The sequence below is a fragment of the Hirundo rustica genome, chromosome 6 (assembly GCF_015227805.2).
Source record: "Hirundo rustica isolate bHirRus1 chromosome 6, bHirRus1.pri.v3, whole genome shotgun sequence".
NCBI lineage: Eukaryota > Metazoa > Chordata > Aves > Passeriformes > Hirundinidae > Hirundo > Hirundo rustica.
In genome coordinates, this window is record NC_053455.1 from 2,044,187 (window position 1) to 2,060,305 (window position 16,119).

The 16,119-nt window shown below is 44.6% G+C and overlaps 1 protein-coding gene across 1 annotated transcript in view; it reads right to left on the minus strand.

Annotated features, from left to right (window-relative positions):
- Positions 1 to 321: 321 nt before the first annotated feature.
- Positions 322 to 16,119, minus strand: part of MAP4K5 (mitogen-activated protein kinase kinase kinase kinase 5) — a 37,646-nt gene continuing 21,848 nt past the window's right edge. Inside the window, exons 4-14 of the mRNA XM_040066343.2 lie at positions 9,330 to 9,420; positions 8,131 to 8,195; positions 7,138 to 7,193; positions 6,658 to 6,705; positions 6,527 to 6,569; positions 4,275 to 4,347; positions 2,617 to 2,748; positions 1,954 to 2,016; positions 1,412 to 1,493; positions 682 to 798; positions 322 to 525 (exon numbers count right to left, since the gene is read on the minus strand). Coding sequence (XP_039922277.1) covers positions 322 to 525; positions 682 to 798; positions 1,412 to 1,493; positions 1,954 to 2,016; positions 2,617 to 2,748; positions 4,275 to 4,347; positions 6,527 to 6,569; positions 6,658 to 6,705; positions 7,138 to 7,193; positions 8,131 to 8,195; positions 9,330 to 9,420 — 974 coding nt within the window. The remainder of the gene's footprint in view (positions 526 to 681; positions 799 to 1,411; positions 1,494 to 1,953; positions 2,017 to 2,616; positions 2,749 to 4,274; positions 4,348 to 6,526; positions 6,570 to 6,657; positions 6,706 to 7,137; positions 7,194 to 8,130; positions 8,196 to 9,329; positions 9,421 to 16,119) is intronic.

The following is a 16,119-nucleotide window of genomic DNA, read 5'->3' on the forward strand; positions in this document are numbered from 1 at the left end:
GGGAAAGAGGAGAAAGAGGAGAAAGAGGAGAAAGAGGAGAAAGAGGAGAAAGAATAGAAAGAGGAGAAAAAGGAGAAAGAGGAGAAAGAGGAGAAAGAAGAGAAAGAGGAGAAAGAAGAGAAAGAGGAGAAAGAGAAGAAAGAGCAAATTTCCCCGAGTGTGATGCAAGTGGTGCAGTGTTGGTGCTACCAAAGGCTTTTGATCAAACCTGGAGGTAAAACCCCAAAACGCTCCATAAAACCCCAATACCCTCAGCATTTCAGCTTAGATCCACCTGAGGAGTTTATCAACATTAATGCTAATTTTAGTTTTGAACAATTATTACGGAAGATTCACGCGCTGCCTCTCCAGCCTTTGCTTCCCAACTGGAAAGAGATTTTTGAGAAACGACGACACCAGAGGCAAATGACTCCCAAAAAGAAGGGGAAAGCAGAGCAGGAACTCACAGTTTATCTCGGATGCTGTCCTCTCCGCCCGGATGTTCCTGTTGGTGGAGCGGATCGTGTGGCGGATAACGGAGTGAGGCTGCAGCGTGGGAGGCAGAGGTGAGGGAAGAGCATCCAGCAACAACCAAACCGACAAGAAGGAGCTGTCAGAGCTTCAATCTCACACCCCCAAAGCACAGCGGGCTATTTAAACCGCCAGCGTGAACGAAAGGCAGGGGATAAAAGATGTTCTCACCTCAAAATCGTCGTCGTCCACCTCCCCGTAGTGGGTGTGGTTCTCGGGGTTGTTGACTTTGTCCAACAGCTCAACTGCTAAAGACCTCGAGAGGCCAGGCTGCCCCACAAAGCTGTGCTGTAACCACAGGGAAGAACACAAAAAAAAAAGCTGTTTCAACACGCAATTAATAGATAACTTCCAGTAATAAACGTCCAATAGCGTTATTGATATTTTTTTGTGCGCTTTCTGGGGGTTTCAGTTGTTATTTTAATGACTCCTTAATGCTGGACTTTCTAGTAAGATAAACACGGAAACAACGCGCTCTGGGCCACTCGCAAATTCAACTCGAATCAAACAAATGATTACGCTTGAACTTCATTTTTTACATCGGCAGTTCAGAGCTTGGGAAAGCAGAGAAACATCAGGAATTTCACGCTGAAATTTTTGGGAGTCAGGAAAGTCCAACTTCTACACAGCTCCAAGGCTGAGGCGGCCACTGGCAGCAAGGCCAAGGTTGAGAACATGAAGCCAATTTCTACAATTGGCCAATAATTGTACAAAACTGTGTAAAAATCCTGAACAAAATCCACTTGCTAACAGCTGATCATGATGTTTTTCCTTCAGGTTTCACCAAGTGAGTTATAAGATTAAAGAAAACTGGTTTCCCTTCGGTTTCCTACCGCTCTGTTCCTTCTTTTGAAGGAAAATATCCCTTTGCTGAGGTCACCAAATGTCCCAAATCACTTACGGAGAGAAGTCTGTCTGCTGTCGGTCTCTTCTTTGGGTTTTTTGTAAGTGCTATTTTGACAAAATTATGGAATGTTGCTGACCTTAAAGAAAAGGAGGGTTTATGCTGAATTTTTCAAGGTTATTATTGATTTTAAGACAGTTGTTAAGCAGATTACAAGAGAATATTGTGCAAGTATCTCACCCCGGGTTTGAATGATTACATTTCCAAGTTAACAAAATAGAGGGGAAAATCCCATTTGATTGATGGAACTTGCAAGGAAAACATTTTGGTACAGAAAATAAACCAAGAATGGCATCAGGAATTTGTCAGAGGGTAAAGGTGAAACCATTACCGGTCCCAATGACAGGGGCAAGTGCCCCAGGACAGGAATTCAGGGGAAAGGATAAAGATTTTTCTTCTAGAACACACGAAGAGCACCAAAGAAGGGTCTCTTCTTCAATAATAACAATATAAAATCATAGAATGGTTTGGGTTGGAAGGGACCTTAAGGATCACGTAATTCCAATAAAATATGGATCAAAGGAAGGAGCTCCACCTACCATTTTGCTTTTTCCTTTAGCTTTGGCGGTTGAAAATTACTTTTTGACATTAAAAACAGAGCCCTAAAGGGAAAGAAAGAATAATGGTATAATGTGATTAAAAAAAAAAAAAAAAATATTTTCATTCCAAAATCTAAATTCTTTAATGCTTTATGGTGAGAATCATACTAGTGAAACTGGATTGGAGGTTGCACTGGGTTGAAGGAGAGATACAGGGAAATCTGTTGATTTTATCTTTAAAGAAAGTATTTTTAGTGCCATAATCCTGTTAAATACCAGGATATGGCTTCTCTAGTGGTTTCTATCACCACTAAATCTGTCCTTGTTCTTCACCAGATTCTTGATTCTGGAATCCCAGGATGGTTTGGATTAGAAGGAACCCTAAATCCCATCTGGTTCCAACCCCCTGCCACGGGCACAGACACCTTCCACTAGGCCAGGTGCCACCAAAACCGCAACAATTCCAAGATTTTGCCTCTAATTTCCATTCCAAACGCAAGATTGCAGCAGACTGATGCCTTAAAGACGAGACACGAAAACAGACATCCGCTGAAGAGGAATCTCGCCGCGGGTTTCTCCTCCCGAGCTCCAGAGAAAGCTTCTACAGAATCCTGCCAGCTCCTGCTGGGCTTCGGGCAGGTGCTGGCGGCAGAGGGCACAAACCTCATGGGGTGGAGGTCGAACATGGGCGGCTGCAGCTCTGCCAGCTCGATGGCGGTGATGCCCACGGCCCAGATGTCGCACAGCTGGTTGTACCCGCCGTTCTTCTCCACCGCCGCCACCTCGGGGGCCATCCTGCAAAACCAACGCCCCCCCCCCTCCAGTTTCTGCTCTCCGGGAGAGTCACAGAACCGCGCACGCACCGGAAGAATTGAAAGGATTGAAAAGAATTCAGTGAAACGTGTAATTATTGGATGCTCGCCGCGCCGATCCATGGTTTAAAATATCTCATATTTCCCCCCACCCCAAAAAAAGAAAGAAGGGGTTAGGGGGAAATGAACAGGAGGGATACAAATATTTTTATGTCTGATGGAGCAAATTAAGGATTTTATGGTCAGATTGGGTTTTGATCATTACAGAAATACTTTTAAAGTTTTTATTAACATATACATAAAACATACGTATATGTTAGGGACATCTATGTATATTAAGTATTTAAACATATACATAAAATGTATGTATATGTATGTGTATGTGTATATGTATATGTATAGAAAGTATTTAAACATGCACTTAAATTGCACACTAATTTAAGCTATACACTTAGGATGATTCAATTTGTTTCAATATTATTTTACCAAGTATGTATTTCAGGGGTTTTGGTTTTGTTTGTTTTTTTTTTTTTTCCCCCCCTAAAGTCTGGAAATATCTTGGATCTAAGGACAATTCATGTCAATTTTGTATGTTTTACATGGTGGGTATAATCTTTTGAAATGTCTGGGGTGGAAACACAATAAATGTGCTGAATACAACAATAAAAACAAGAAACACGGCAAAAAAAGTCACATTAAAGAGCAAAGCAGGGACACAAAGTACTCGAAAACTCCTCCTGGATCTAAATAAGATCCATATTAATAATAAAATCCTAATAAAAATAAGCATCTTAGGAGAGGGGATGCATCTGGATCACCTCTGGACACAACGCCCATTCCCAACAGGGAATCCCCCCTGAGATGTGCTCGGGGAGCACCCAGAGGTGCTTTTGGGGCTGCTGGGAACTGCACCAGGCTCAGCATTCCCAGGAAATGTGGTAATGTCCAGATAATCTCCCTCTCCTCAGCCCTCACCCTCCAGGGCAGCAACAGTCTTAAAAGCCATGGTCTGGATGAAGCTGTTTGCCCAAAAACGCCACCCTGGGCAGCTCCTCTGCATCCCAGTGATGCCTAAACCCAGCTGAATTTCCCTATTAATCCAGCCCAAGATTTACAATCATTATTTCAATATTAAATGCTGCCTCGTGCAGACATGAGTGTTTAAAAGATAGTCTGAAAATCAGGTTTCCTTTCTGCACAGAAATCGGAACGACGCTATTTTAGACACTAAAAATGCAAGGCTGAGAAACGAAACAACCACTGGTATCCCCCCAAAAAAGGGAGAATATCCTGCAAAAATAAATTTGGGAGCAACAACAACCCTGCCTCAAATATCAAGTAGCTTTTGTTACAGCAAGAGATCAGCTCCAATCAGTGCCTCCCAGATTTTTACCCTTTGGGCATTTCACTTGGAAGAAAGGGAATTGATGCCATTTCTATAGAAATATGTGTTTATTTGAGGATTTTTGGCTCAAGCTTTGCAGCAGGGCAATCAAAGTGGTTTCTTACCAGTAAGGGGTGCCAATAAAGGATTTCCTCTTTGCAATAGTGGCTGTTATTTTTGCTGCTACCCCAAAGTCAGCTGGAAAATAAAATCAAACCGTCAGAGCCTTCGAAATCACAGTTGGAGACCCCGATCTTCCTGTGTTATGAAAGAACAATCACATGTCTCATCCAAATTAAAAATTCATTGAGGGAAACAGTCGCAGATTAATAATGGGATCATTAATGTCCTCACTGACATGACTTCAAATCAAAGAGTTTTCTTTCTACACACAGCTCCTCTCTCAGATCATTATTCCATCTCACGATACATCAGCCAGAATTTGTGGATATTCAATTTAAGAGGAAAAACAGCCTCATGCCTTGGAAAAAGCAACTTCAGTGCGTTCTTTATGGAGGAACTGTGATGGGGCATCTGTTCTCTGCCCTGGAGCCTCTGTCTAGGGGCCAAGCATCCCTTGCCCTCAGAACTCTCCAACATCAGGTGGCCTTGCAGAGCCAAAAACCATTTAAATCCATTTTAGTTTGATTGATTGGTGGCATGAAAGCCGGAGAATAACTTGGGAAAATCCATCCAGACAAAAGGCATCTGTGTATCCCAAGTTTAATGCAGGGAGTGGAATCTTGTTGGAACTGAGAATTCCAGGCTTTCTGTGCTGCCAGGCTCTGACCCCCCAGCAAACCCTGCACTGACCTGAGGCCGTGGAAAAGGCTCCAGAGTGGAGTGACAGCGCTGGGATTGTGGGTGTGGAGTTGGGATAGAAGTGTGTGACAGCACAGGGTGCAAAACTCAGAGCTGAAGGGTTTAGAATACAGGAACAGAGATAAAGCAGGGTGGAGGATTTAGGGCAGAGGCTGAGTCCTTCTTTTTCACCTTCTTCTGCATGGCTCTGGGTGGGATTTTGTAATTGGGTAGAAAAATCCACACTGCGGGCCAGGGGTGTTTGGTTATTGGGTTAAAAGTAAAAATAATTTAGGTGTCATTTCATAATTGGACAATTCATCCATAAAAGGCCTTGTACAGAGATAGAGACAGAGCCATTTTTACTTTGTTAGCCAGAACTCACAGCTTGTGAGACTGTAACAGATAAGAATTAATAAACATCTGAGTCCAAACACGAAAATCTGCATCTCTCGAGTGTTTAATCCCGGCTCTAACAGAAGAAAAGAAGATAAAAACCCCACAGAATCTCCTCTCAGTGTCAAGGTTTTACTCCTACTTCTCCCTTCTTTAAAAAGCTCTCCTCTCCCAACACAGCATTCCTGGCTCCCACAGGGCTCTGGAGGTTGAAGTAAGGTACAACTGCCCTGACTCCAGTGGGATAATGACCCTGATTCCAGTGGGATGATGAACCTGACTCCAGTGGGATGATGAACCTGACTCCAGGGGGATGATGACCCTGACTCCAGTGGGATGATGACCCTGACTCCAGTGGGATGATGACCCTGACTCCAGAGGGATGATGACCCTGACTCCAGAGGGATGATGACCCTGACTCCAGTGGGATGATGAACCTGACTCCAGTGGGATGATGCCCCTGACTCCAGTGGGATGATGACCCTGACTCCAGTGGGATGATGACCCTGACTCCAGTGGGATGATGCCCCTGACTCCAGTGGGATGATGACCCTGACTCCAGTGGGATGATGACCCTGACTCCAGTGGGATGATGACCCTGACTCCAGGGGGATAATGACCCTGACTCCAGAGGGATGATGACCCTGACTCCAGGGGGATGATGACCCTGATTCCAGGGGGATGATGATATCCCATGGCAGCTTTTCCCTACAGACCTTGGAATTTTCCTCTCCTCCACCTCTGGAATTGCTCAACACTACGCAGAGCCAGGATCAAATCCCACTTTTCCACAGGTTTCAGGCTCTGGAGATGCTCTCCCCAGTTGGGGATCCTCAGGGACTCTGAGGGACAACTGCCATCCTAGCCAGGGATAAAAACTGATATCCAGGTAATGCCAGCTTGGCAAATTCCAAGAAAATCTGGGAGGCTTAAAGGCTTGGTGGTCGAATAATGAAATTATCTCTAATTTCTTGATAAAGTACAAAACTTCTCATCTCCTACACAGTGATACACACTGTCATCACCTTCTATCATCATCTATCCCTCCAAATAATCATGGAATAATTTAGGTAGGAAAAGACTTTTAAATTATGGAGTGCAGCACTGCCCTGGCCACCACTGCCCCATGTCCCCAAGTGCCACATCCCCGTGGCTCTTAAATCCACAGCACAAAACTCACCCAATTTAACATCTCCGTGGTCTGTCAGTAGAATGTTTGCACCCTGAAACAAAATGAATTAAAAATCATTACCAGGAATATTTTCTCTGCACTTGGAGCTGTAAGATCAATGTCTCAAGGTTCCAAGTTACCTTTATATCTCTGTGCATTTTGCCCTTCATGTGTAAATAAGCGAGGCCCTGGAAAGAAAAGAGACACAGTGAAATATTCTGCCATTTGTTAACATCCTACAAAGCCCATTCCATTTCATAAATTCAATTTTCTCAATATATTTTATTTGGAAGTGGAGGCATTTGACATTTGCAGGTAAGGGACGCTTCATCTTCACAAAATGAAAGAGGATTTTATTTATCTGGCTGCAGTATTTTACCCCCACACGTCATTAAATTTAACACCACAGGGTGGGCAGGCAGTTCAAAATTAAAGCAAATATTTGCACTGTATCACACTAGAATTTCTTGGTCATTTTTATTTACAGTATGGAAAAGAACAGGTTACCCTGATTAATTGATTTCTGCTTGATTCCCAAGAGAAGTGCTGGAATTGAACTAATTTTCTGTATCTACTTCATTTACATGGAATAAACACTTTATTGTGCAGAAGTACAGTACCTGTAGAGTTTCTCTGCACACATAAGCAATTTGCAGCTCTGACAGAGGTCCTGTAACTGGAAATAAAGGTTCAAAAATTCAGTTTACAGCACATAAATAACATTGTGAAGCGGCCAAAAGAAAGTGATTTGTCCACGCCAAAGTTAAAGGCTGGTTCGACATGATCTGTATTGTACACCCAGCTGAAAAGAGGGGTTTGTTTGCTTGTTTTACAGAAAGGCTTTCTGTAAAAAACAACCAAAAAAAAAAAACCCCACCAAACAGCACCAGCACAGAAAACAATACCCACAGTGAGAAGAAAACCCGTTTTCACAGAATCTAATTATTATTTTACGAGTTATTTTGGAATATTCTGTATGGTCAGGAAACTGAAAGTGACTTCTCCTGATATTTTAATATTAGAAATGGGAACGTTTCATATCAGGGGACTTTCTAAGGAGGCTTGGAATTGTTTTAAAGGATTTGTATTAAGAAGTCGAAAAATAAAGCAGAAAGAGCTCAGGCATCCAAAACCTCAAGCGTTATCGTTTATAGGCAGAGCAAGTCCCCAGCTGTTCTTCCAACAACTCCAGAAAATTATTCTACAGCATCAACAACTCCAGATGAAACTTCAGGAAGGAAAATAACACAAGAGTGAGACGGTATTTCACAGGGGCAGGAATAATAGTCATTTTTCCCCTTTCAAGATCAAACGTTGAGATTTCCCAATGAAAGCGCCTCCCTCACCCCGTGCACCGTGTCCACATCCAAATGTTCTGCCATAAAATGTCAAATCTTAAATGTCAAATATTGTGTCAATATTAAAATGTCAGGGTTATAAATATTAAAAAAATGCTGGTCACCCTATCTGGAAAGTGCTCTCAGAATCTACTGACTGCAGCTAAAAAACAGTTTATGCTCCCCCAAAACCCCACATCCAGTGCCTGTAGGTTTGTTATTTATCTTTCTTTTTCCAAAAAGCTTCCCAAAATTAAAAATGTAACGCCCAAGTACCATGGTAAATGTCCTGGAGGGATCCCCCACCGCAGTATTCCATGCATATCCACAGCTTCTCACGGCTGCCAAAACAAAATTAAAACACAGGCATCAGAAGCTGATTGACCTGGATGCAGAGGAGAGTTAATCATTGTTATTTAAATTATTTTCTGTTAGTCTTGATCACTCTCTGTTAAAAATACACATTCTGATACACCACCAGCAGTTACGCTGTTAGTAATAAAAATTCTCGTGTTATTAATGTAGATTCTCGTGTTATCAATATAAATTTTTACCCATCAAAACAAAAGTTTTATGCCAAAGTCCCTGAGAAATATTTAAATGTGATCAAACATAAAATGTTGATTTGATTCTGCAATAAAACACCTGAGGTTTATCAGCAAAATGACATTAAATATCCCACTAAACTCAGTGTTTAGATTCTTAAATCGAAATGCCCTCATTATATCTAAAAAACTCTTCACGCCCTCCAAAATGGGAATTAAAAATTCAGCCACTTAATTCCAGTTGAGTCCATTTGGGCTGCAGGGATTATTTAAATGCAGCCCTCCAAGAAACCTAAAGATGAAGAAAAGAGACCAAATGGGCAAAGTGCAAATTTATATTTCTGCGGAGCCGATTGATAAATGGCAGAGTCCCACAGAAACGGAGAATAATCCCTGACTTCCTGTGTAATATTTAATGAAGGTGTAATATTTAATGAAGGTGTAATATTTAATGAAGCTGCCACCACCTTGCTTCTGCCTCTGCTACACCAGAACTGTGAAAAATGTAATTACCAGCAGCTCAAAGTTTTAACTCCCCAGCCATGCTTTCACAGCCCAGACAACTATAATTAAATAAAATATCCAAAGGCAATTCTGCTCTAGAGAAATAAGGAGCTGCTTTTATATTAGAACTGATAAATGTGTGAGCAGGACTGGATATGTTGCAAGAGTCTCCAAGGGAAAAGTTTCTGTTCCTAGTGATAAAAATATTCCAGCCTTTTGGCCAGCAGAGAAAACAAAATATTAGTCACTTTTGGTTTTTAAAGCCAGTTGGGTTGGCTTAAAAAAAAAAAAAACACAAAACACCAAAAAACCAAAGGCAATTCAACCTCTGGAAGAAGAATTTAATGAGGATACAAGGACTAAACCAGAGTGCGATTGTTTTAGGAGGGAACCAGCGGGAATGTTGATGGAAAAAGTGGGATTTACCTGAGATAACTCCCAAAATAGGCGACGATGTTGCAATGTTTGCATTCTTTAACCATATATATCTCCTGCTGTATCAGTGAGAAGTCATCCCCTGAAAAACAGGAAGCAGCCAGGGTTACATCAGGAACTGCTGAACCTTCTGAGAGCTCTGGAGGGATGCTCAGAAATTCGGGAAAACATGCCAGGAGGTTTGGATCCCGGCCAAGCCCTTCTGAGCACGCCAGCCCAACAGCCTCAGCCGAATTCCTCGTGTTTTTTGTGAAGCACAAAGATTTCCTGAAGACCCACAGAGCAGGGCTGGCCTGAGAGAGATCCGTCAGTTCTGAAGGAAAACAGCTCGGGGATGCAGGGAGGGACGGGAGTCACGTCAAAATTTACTTCTGAATCTTCATTTCCACCCAGCTGCTCCCAATGGGAGTGGGGATTGCTGAGCCCACGTTCCAGGGGCTGGGTATTGGGAATGCTTCATTCCCAAGGGAGCTGACTCACAGCTGCCTCCTCACTGGAACATCCGAAATATCTTTTTTTGGGGGGGGAAAAAAAAGAGAATCTACTGAAAAATCCATAATGGGCGGGGCATGTTCCTGCCACTTTAACATAAATTTTTTTATAAATTAAAAAAGCAATCATTTCAGAGATGCAATTGCTGTTCGTATTTGTACAACAGAATTGATTTGATATGATATGATATATTAGAACAGAGATATTATCTGTGTGTATATATATATAATCTATCTATATATATGGATATATAGACAATAAATCCCCTCGAGAGAATTTCCAAGTAGAGGATGTTCTCCCCAGAATCCTGAACTCAAACCCTGCAGCTCTGCTTTCATTATTTTCCGTATTGTTGACTTTTTTCATGCTTTGGCATGGACGGACAAAGGGGAATGGCTTTAAGCTGAAGAAAGGGACATTTAGCTGGGATATAAGGAAGAAATTCTCAGTTGTGCCCAGAGAAGCTGTGGCTGCCCCAAATCCATGGAAATGTCCAAGGCCAGGCTGGATGGGGCTTGGAGCAGCCTGGGACAGTGGAAGGTGTCACTGCCCATGGCAGTTGGAGGAATGGGATGATCTTTAATGTCCCAAATTATTCTGGGATGTTTACTTTTGGTTAAAGTTTCTCCAGTGAAATTCCCTCTTATATTAAAGTCAGGGATGTCCAACCCAGAGAACACAAAGTGCTTTATCCTGCTCCCTTTAATTTAGATGATTTTGACAAGTCCAAGAGGACTCAAGCACTGCTCTAAATCGAATTCTTCATGTGTTTATTTAAGTAGCAGCACAGCTAATATTTTTTAATAACCTCTTTTAAAATACATGTTTACATTTACTGAGCTTTGAGGCAGCTTCCCTGAGAACGGTGTCGCTGGCAAAAGAAATCCCAGTGTGTTATAAAAGAAATTATCACAACCTTTATGTCTCAGTGACTGCCAGGCTTTTATTCAGGAAAATAACAACGAAATACAAAGGTAAAAGGGAACCCACCCACAAGAATCCACCCCTGACTGATTTCAGTAAATCCTCAAGGGCTTCTTGATGTTGAGTTATACAGAGAAACACTTCACTGGGGCAGGAAAACAGTAGTGGAGAAGTTTCAAATGTCAAGAGGCCTTTTATAAACATCAGTAGTATTTTTTTAACCAATGAGAAAGAGAAAAGGCAACACAACTTCCATAAATTTAGCACAGATTTCACACAGGGCTTGGTTCAGGGGCTACCTTGCAGCTACAACTTTGCTTGGATTCACACATCCTGCTTAAAAATGATCACTGCGAGTGAAGGGTTCCTGAGTTTAGAGGAGAATGGGATGGGTTGGGGTGGAAGGGAACTGAAATCCCATTTTCTTCCACCCTTTTTCCATGGGTAGGGACACCTTCCACTGCCCCAGGCTGCTCCAAGCCCCAATGTCCAACCTGCCCTTGGACATTTCCAGGGATCCAAGGGCAGCCACAGCTCCCTGTTGTTCTATCCCAGCCGGGAATTGCTTCCCAAGATCCAACTTAAATCTACCCTGTCCCAGTTTAAAGCCATTCCCCCTCGTCCTGTCTTTCCAGGCCCTTGTTCAAAGTCCCTCTCATTCATTTTTCTAAGATTCTTTAATTCGAGCTTAAATCTCGTGGATTTCTTCCTCCCGTTTCTCCAACAAACTTCCTAAGGGAAATCGTTGAATTCTCACAGACGACAGCTGGAACATTTTCAAACCACTCAATTATTTTCAAGAAAGTCGCATCTAAACAAGCTTGAAAGCAAAATCCCTCCCACCCCACGCTGAAAAAAATTCCATCCTTCCCCACTCCCCGTTGTCCGTGAGCTCCGAGGATCCAACGCCAAATCCCAGCGGGCCTCTTCAAATCCAAGAATCCTTGAAAGGTCAGCTGCAGCTTTTCAGCACAGCTGGACCCTGATCCACGTGGAAATCACGGTGGAGAAGCGTCCCCAAAACAGCAGAAGCTTGCAGGCGGCGGCTGGAAGCGCGCGTGGATCGCGCTCCCCAGCGCGGGGCGCCAGCCAAGGCAGCTCCAGGAACCGTGACTAACGGGGGAAAATCCAAGGGAATGCCGAGATTTGGGCTAGAAAAGGACTGGCAGTGAAAAGATAACCACCTTCATGCACATCAAAGGTAACAGGGAAGCAGGGAGAAGGGATAATCTGTCGGCAGTTTTATACTAGGACAATTAGCGACGGGCTTCAATTGCCTTTAACCTACGTTCCCTGGACAGATGAAAAGGTTTTAATATCAGGGGTGGGAGCTGTGACATTTCCAACGAATGAAAAAAAAAGAAAAAAAAGAAGAAAACACTCAACAAAAACTCGCCAGGAACGACTTGGAATGACCCTGCCTGTAGCAGAGGGAGACAGCGAAGATGATCTTGTGATTTGCTATTCATAAATGAAGAATTCATGCAAGAAATGGGGGTTACTTATAGAGAAAGGGGAGGAAAAAAGGATTTGGAAGAGAAAGAAGAAAGACAGGGTGCGGATAGAGAAGTAGCAAACTGAAAGAAGTTATCCATGAGAAAAATTTGGCTAAAATATGGAGGAAATAATTCTGAAAGATGAGACACAGAGATAGGAGAGAAGATGTATAGTTGCTCAAGGACGACAAGAATGAATACAAAACAAACTAATTCAGAGTTTCCAGGCAGCTGGAGTATTAATCTTGGCAAGAGATGCTGGAATAGGCCAAAAATTAAATATCCTTGGATAGCAGGGAAAAAACCAGACAGAATTTGTAGAAAATACTTCACTGAGAGGGAGACAGCAAGATAAAAAGAATTAGACCAAAGGTGACAAAACATCCACACAAAGAGATCGGTTTTAGCTGCCAGGGATTTGATGGTGCATAACAGGGAATTGGGAAAATGGGGTTTTGCCTGGTCATGCTGGCAGTTTTGGGAACATCCATGGGGGAATGCTGCCCACGAGCAGGGGCTGAGCCACTGCAGCCTCCTCTGCCCTGGAATTTTACCTCTGCCACGGCCCCGCAATGGAATATTCTCCTTGGATGGCACGAGTGGCTGCTTGTCCCCAGCTGGCAGGGAGGGACTGCAGGAACACACGGCCATGTCCTGGGGGGTCGCATCTGAGCCCATCCCAGAAGCTGAGCAAGGTAAGGGCTGGTAAATTCATGATAAATCTGTATTTAAATGGAAGATCATGGAGGAAACTGGTGGCACATCAAGAGCTGTGAATTATTCTACTTGCACAGCTCAGCTGTGTGAGAGACTGGGAGAGCTGGGAATGTTCACCTGGAGAGGAGAAGGCTCCAGGGAGCACTCAGAGCCCCTAAAGGGGCTCCAGGAGAGCTGGAGAGGGACTGGGGACAAGGGATGGAGGGACAGGACACAGGGAATGGCTTCCAGTGCCAGAGGGCAGGGATGGGTGGGAGATTGGGAAGGAATTCTTGGATGTGAGGGTGGGCAGGCCCTGGCACAGAGTACCCAGAGGAACTGTAGCTGCCCCTGGATCCCTGGCAGTGTCCAAGGCCAGGCTGGACAGAGCTTGGAGCAGCCTGGGACAGTGGAAGGTGTCCCTGACTTGGCAGGGGTGGAATGGGATGGGATTTAAGGTCCCTTCCAACCCAAACCATTCCATGATTCCATGACTCTATGCAGAGCTGCAATGTAGAGAGATCCTGCCAAGTTCTCCTGGACGGAGAGCGCGGATCCTACAGCAGGGGAAGGCTCTGATGGCTCCAATGCCTTTCACACAGCACTGCTGGGTCTCTGGGCATTCCTGAGCCTGATGGTTTTTAGTCAAGTTTATTCCTGCACGTATTTTCACGTGCTCCACTGCTCTGAGTGGTCCCATCCTGCAGGAATGTCACTTGTCACAGCTGTCCCTGGCAAGAGCTGTGAATCCTTTTGCTGTCCAAAAGGCGAATTCTTGGGGGAGAAATTCCTCGGTTCTGCTTTAAATTGGTTTACTCTGCATCACGGGGCTGGTGCTGTGTGGGAGGGACAGGCAGCTGGGAGGAGAGAAGTGATGGCACTCCGAGACATCCCGGTGTCACCAGGGGGTGGGACACAGGCACATTTGAAGGCCTTCCAGGTGCAGCTCTCCTGTTCAGTCCCTCACAGTCCCCACAACGCTGACGGACATGGAGATGTGACTCCCAAACCTCTCCAGGCAGCTTGACCTGGGAATTTTAATACTATAACAAAGATTCGGGATTTTTAATACTATAATTAACATCTGCAATTTAAAAATGAGATGACATTTAACAACAGGATTGGAGGGACACTTGTAAGGGACACTGAAGGACCAAGAGCAGGGTCACACCATTGCAGCCTCTGCTGGGACCATTCCTCAAACATTTCTTACTTCAACAACCTGAGTTCCCAAACAAGGAGAGGAATCTCTATGGGAATGACAACTGCCCCAGTCCACGAACTCCACAGCCAAGCAACACCCACAGCTCCTCTCCCGCTCTCCTGGAGCCCCTTTAGGGCCTGCAAGGGGCTCTGAGCTCTCCCTGGAGCGTTTTCTTCTCCAGGTGAACATTCCCAGCTCTCCCAGCCTCACACACAGCTGAGGTCTGCGCTCAGCACATCCCAATCACTCACTCCAAAGCACTCTCCTGAACCTCAGGAAGGTTCAGGCTGTGCTGATGAAAGGGATGGCTTTCCCAAAATGCAGGATCTTTCATCCTGTTGTATCCATATCTTCTATGTAAGTTTTTTTTATCTGCTGTTTTATCCAGGCTGCTTTCCACAGGACTCACGGAAACCTGCAGTCCGACCGAAAGAATTTCAATTCCCCAAACTTGAAACTCCAGAAACTTGATTCCAGGCAGGAAGCAGCTATTTGGAAACAGCGATGTTTCCACCAGCAGATTTTCCTGCTGGGCATGGAGCTGCCAACCGCTAACCACTGATGGTCCTCATTATCCCTCTGCTGATACAAAATTATTTCTGACGGTGATGTGCAGCCACGAGCTCCGCAGCAAGGAGCACATGAAAGTTTGGAGTGAGTGTTCCAACACCAGAACAATTTCCCCGTGGATTTTCTCTTCTGCCCTGCCCGGGTTGATTTATGAGCAGCCTCTCAACATATAATTGATATTGTCCAGAGAGGCTGTGGCTGTCCCAACCCTGGCGTGTCCAAGGCCAGGTTGGACAGGGCTTGGAGCAGCCTGGGGTAGTGGGTAGTCCCTGCCCATGGAAGGGGGTGGATTGGGGTGATCCTTAAGGTCCCTTCCAACCCCAACCATTCAGGGGTTCTGGGATTCCTCTCTCATAGCAGTTTCTTCTCTCCTTGCCTCACCTACCCACTATTGTACAGCTCAGTCTTTAATCTTCACTCTCTCTCTTCACTATTGCTATAGTTCTCGATGTATTCTGCCAAATGATGTGTTCTCCTAATTCACCCCAAGTGTCACACTCTGCATTACTTTCCAACTAAAATGTGTCTTTCCAGCTTCCTCCCTACTTTTAGCATTTCCTTCCCCCACCACAGCCCCTTCTGTTCTTTCCCCGTCCCAGAAATTCTGTTTTAAGTGAAAACTTGCACTACCTGCACCCTGCTCTGGATCCATGCATTTCTTAGGAAGAACAGTGGATTATAAATTCATTATAAGGACGAAAATTAAAATCTGACCTCATTTCAATGAGTTGAATGTAATTAAAATGCTGGGCACTCTGGATTTGAACTCCACGCTGCCTCTGCTTTGCTCTGTTGGGTGGAGCAGCTTTGAGGCTGTGGCAGCCCCACGGAATGGGACACACAGGCCACGTCCAGGCTTTAATGGCTCTGGAACCTCAGGCATTCAACCCCAGACACGATCCCAAACCCAAGCAGGCTGCACAGCACGAGGCATGGAAGGGCTGTGTGGCAATGAGAAGTTATTTTCATATTTCTTCAACCCCAGGTGCTGCCAACAACGGTTCAAGCCCAGCAGGCTTTGTTTAAATCAGCCTCAGGCTTAGCTTGAATCAGCCTCGGGCTGGTTCTCCTCCATAGCTCGTGTCATCCTTGGGGAATTTATTGTATGGAAAATGAGGCTGCCTTGCCTGAATCCCCACTGTCCCTGGGCTGAGAGTGCAGCTCTGCTGTGCAGCTCTCGTGGTGCAGAGGGGCCAGATCCTCTTTGACCCTGACTCAGCCCCACGGAAAATCACCTTCCTGAGCTGGCTGAACCACGGCACTCAACACACACCTGGTGAAGCAGATCTGCCTTGGAATGCACCCAGCCCAACACCTCACACCTCTGCAGGACTCTGCCTCCTACAGCTCCGGGTCCAGCTTAGGATCCAAGTCGAAATAGGTAACTGGCTATTTCTGG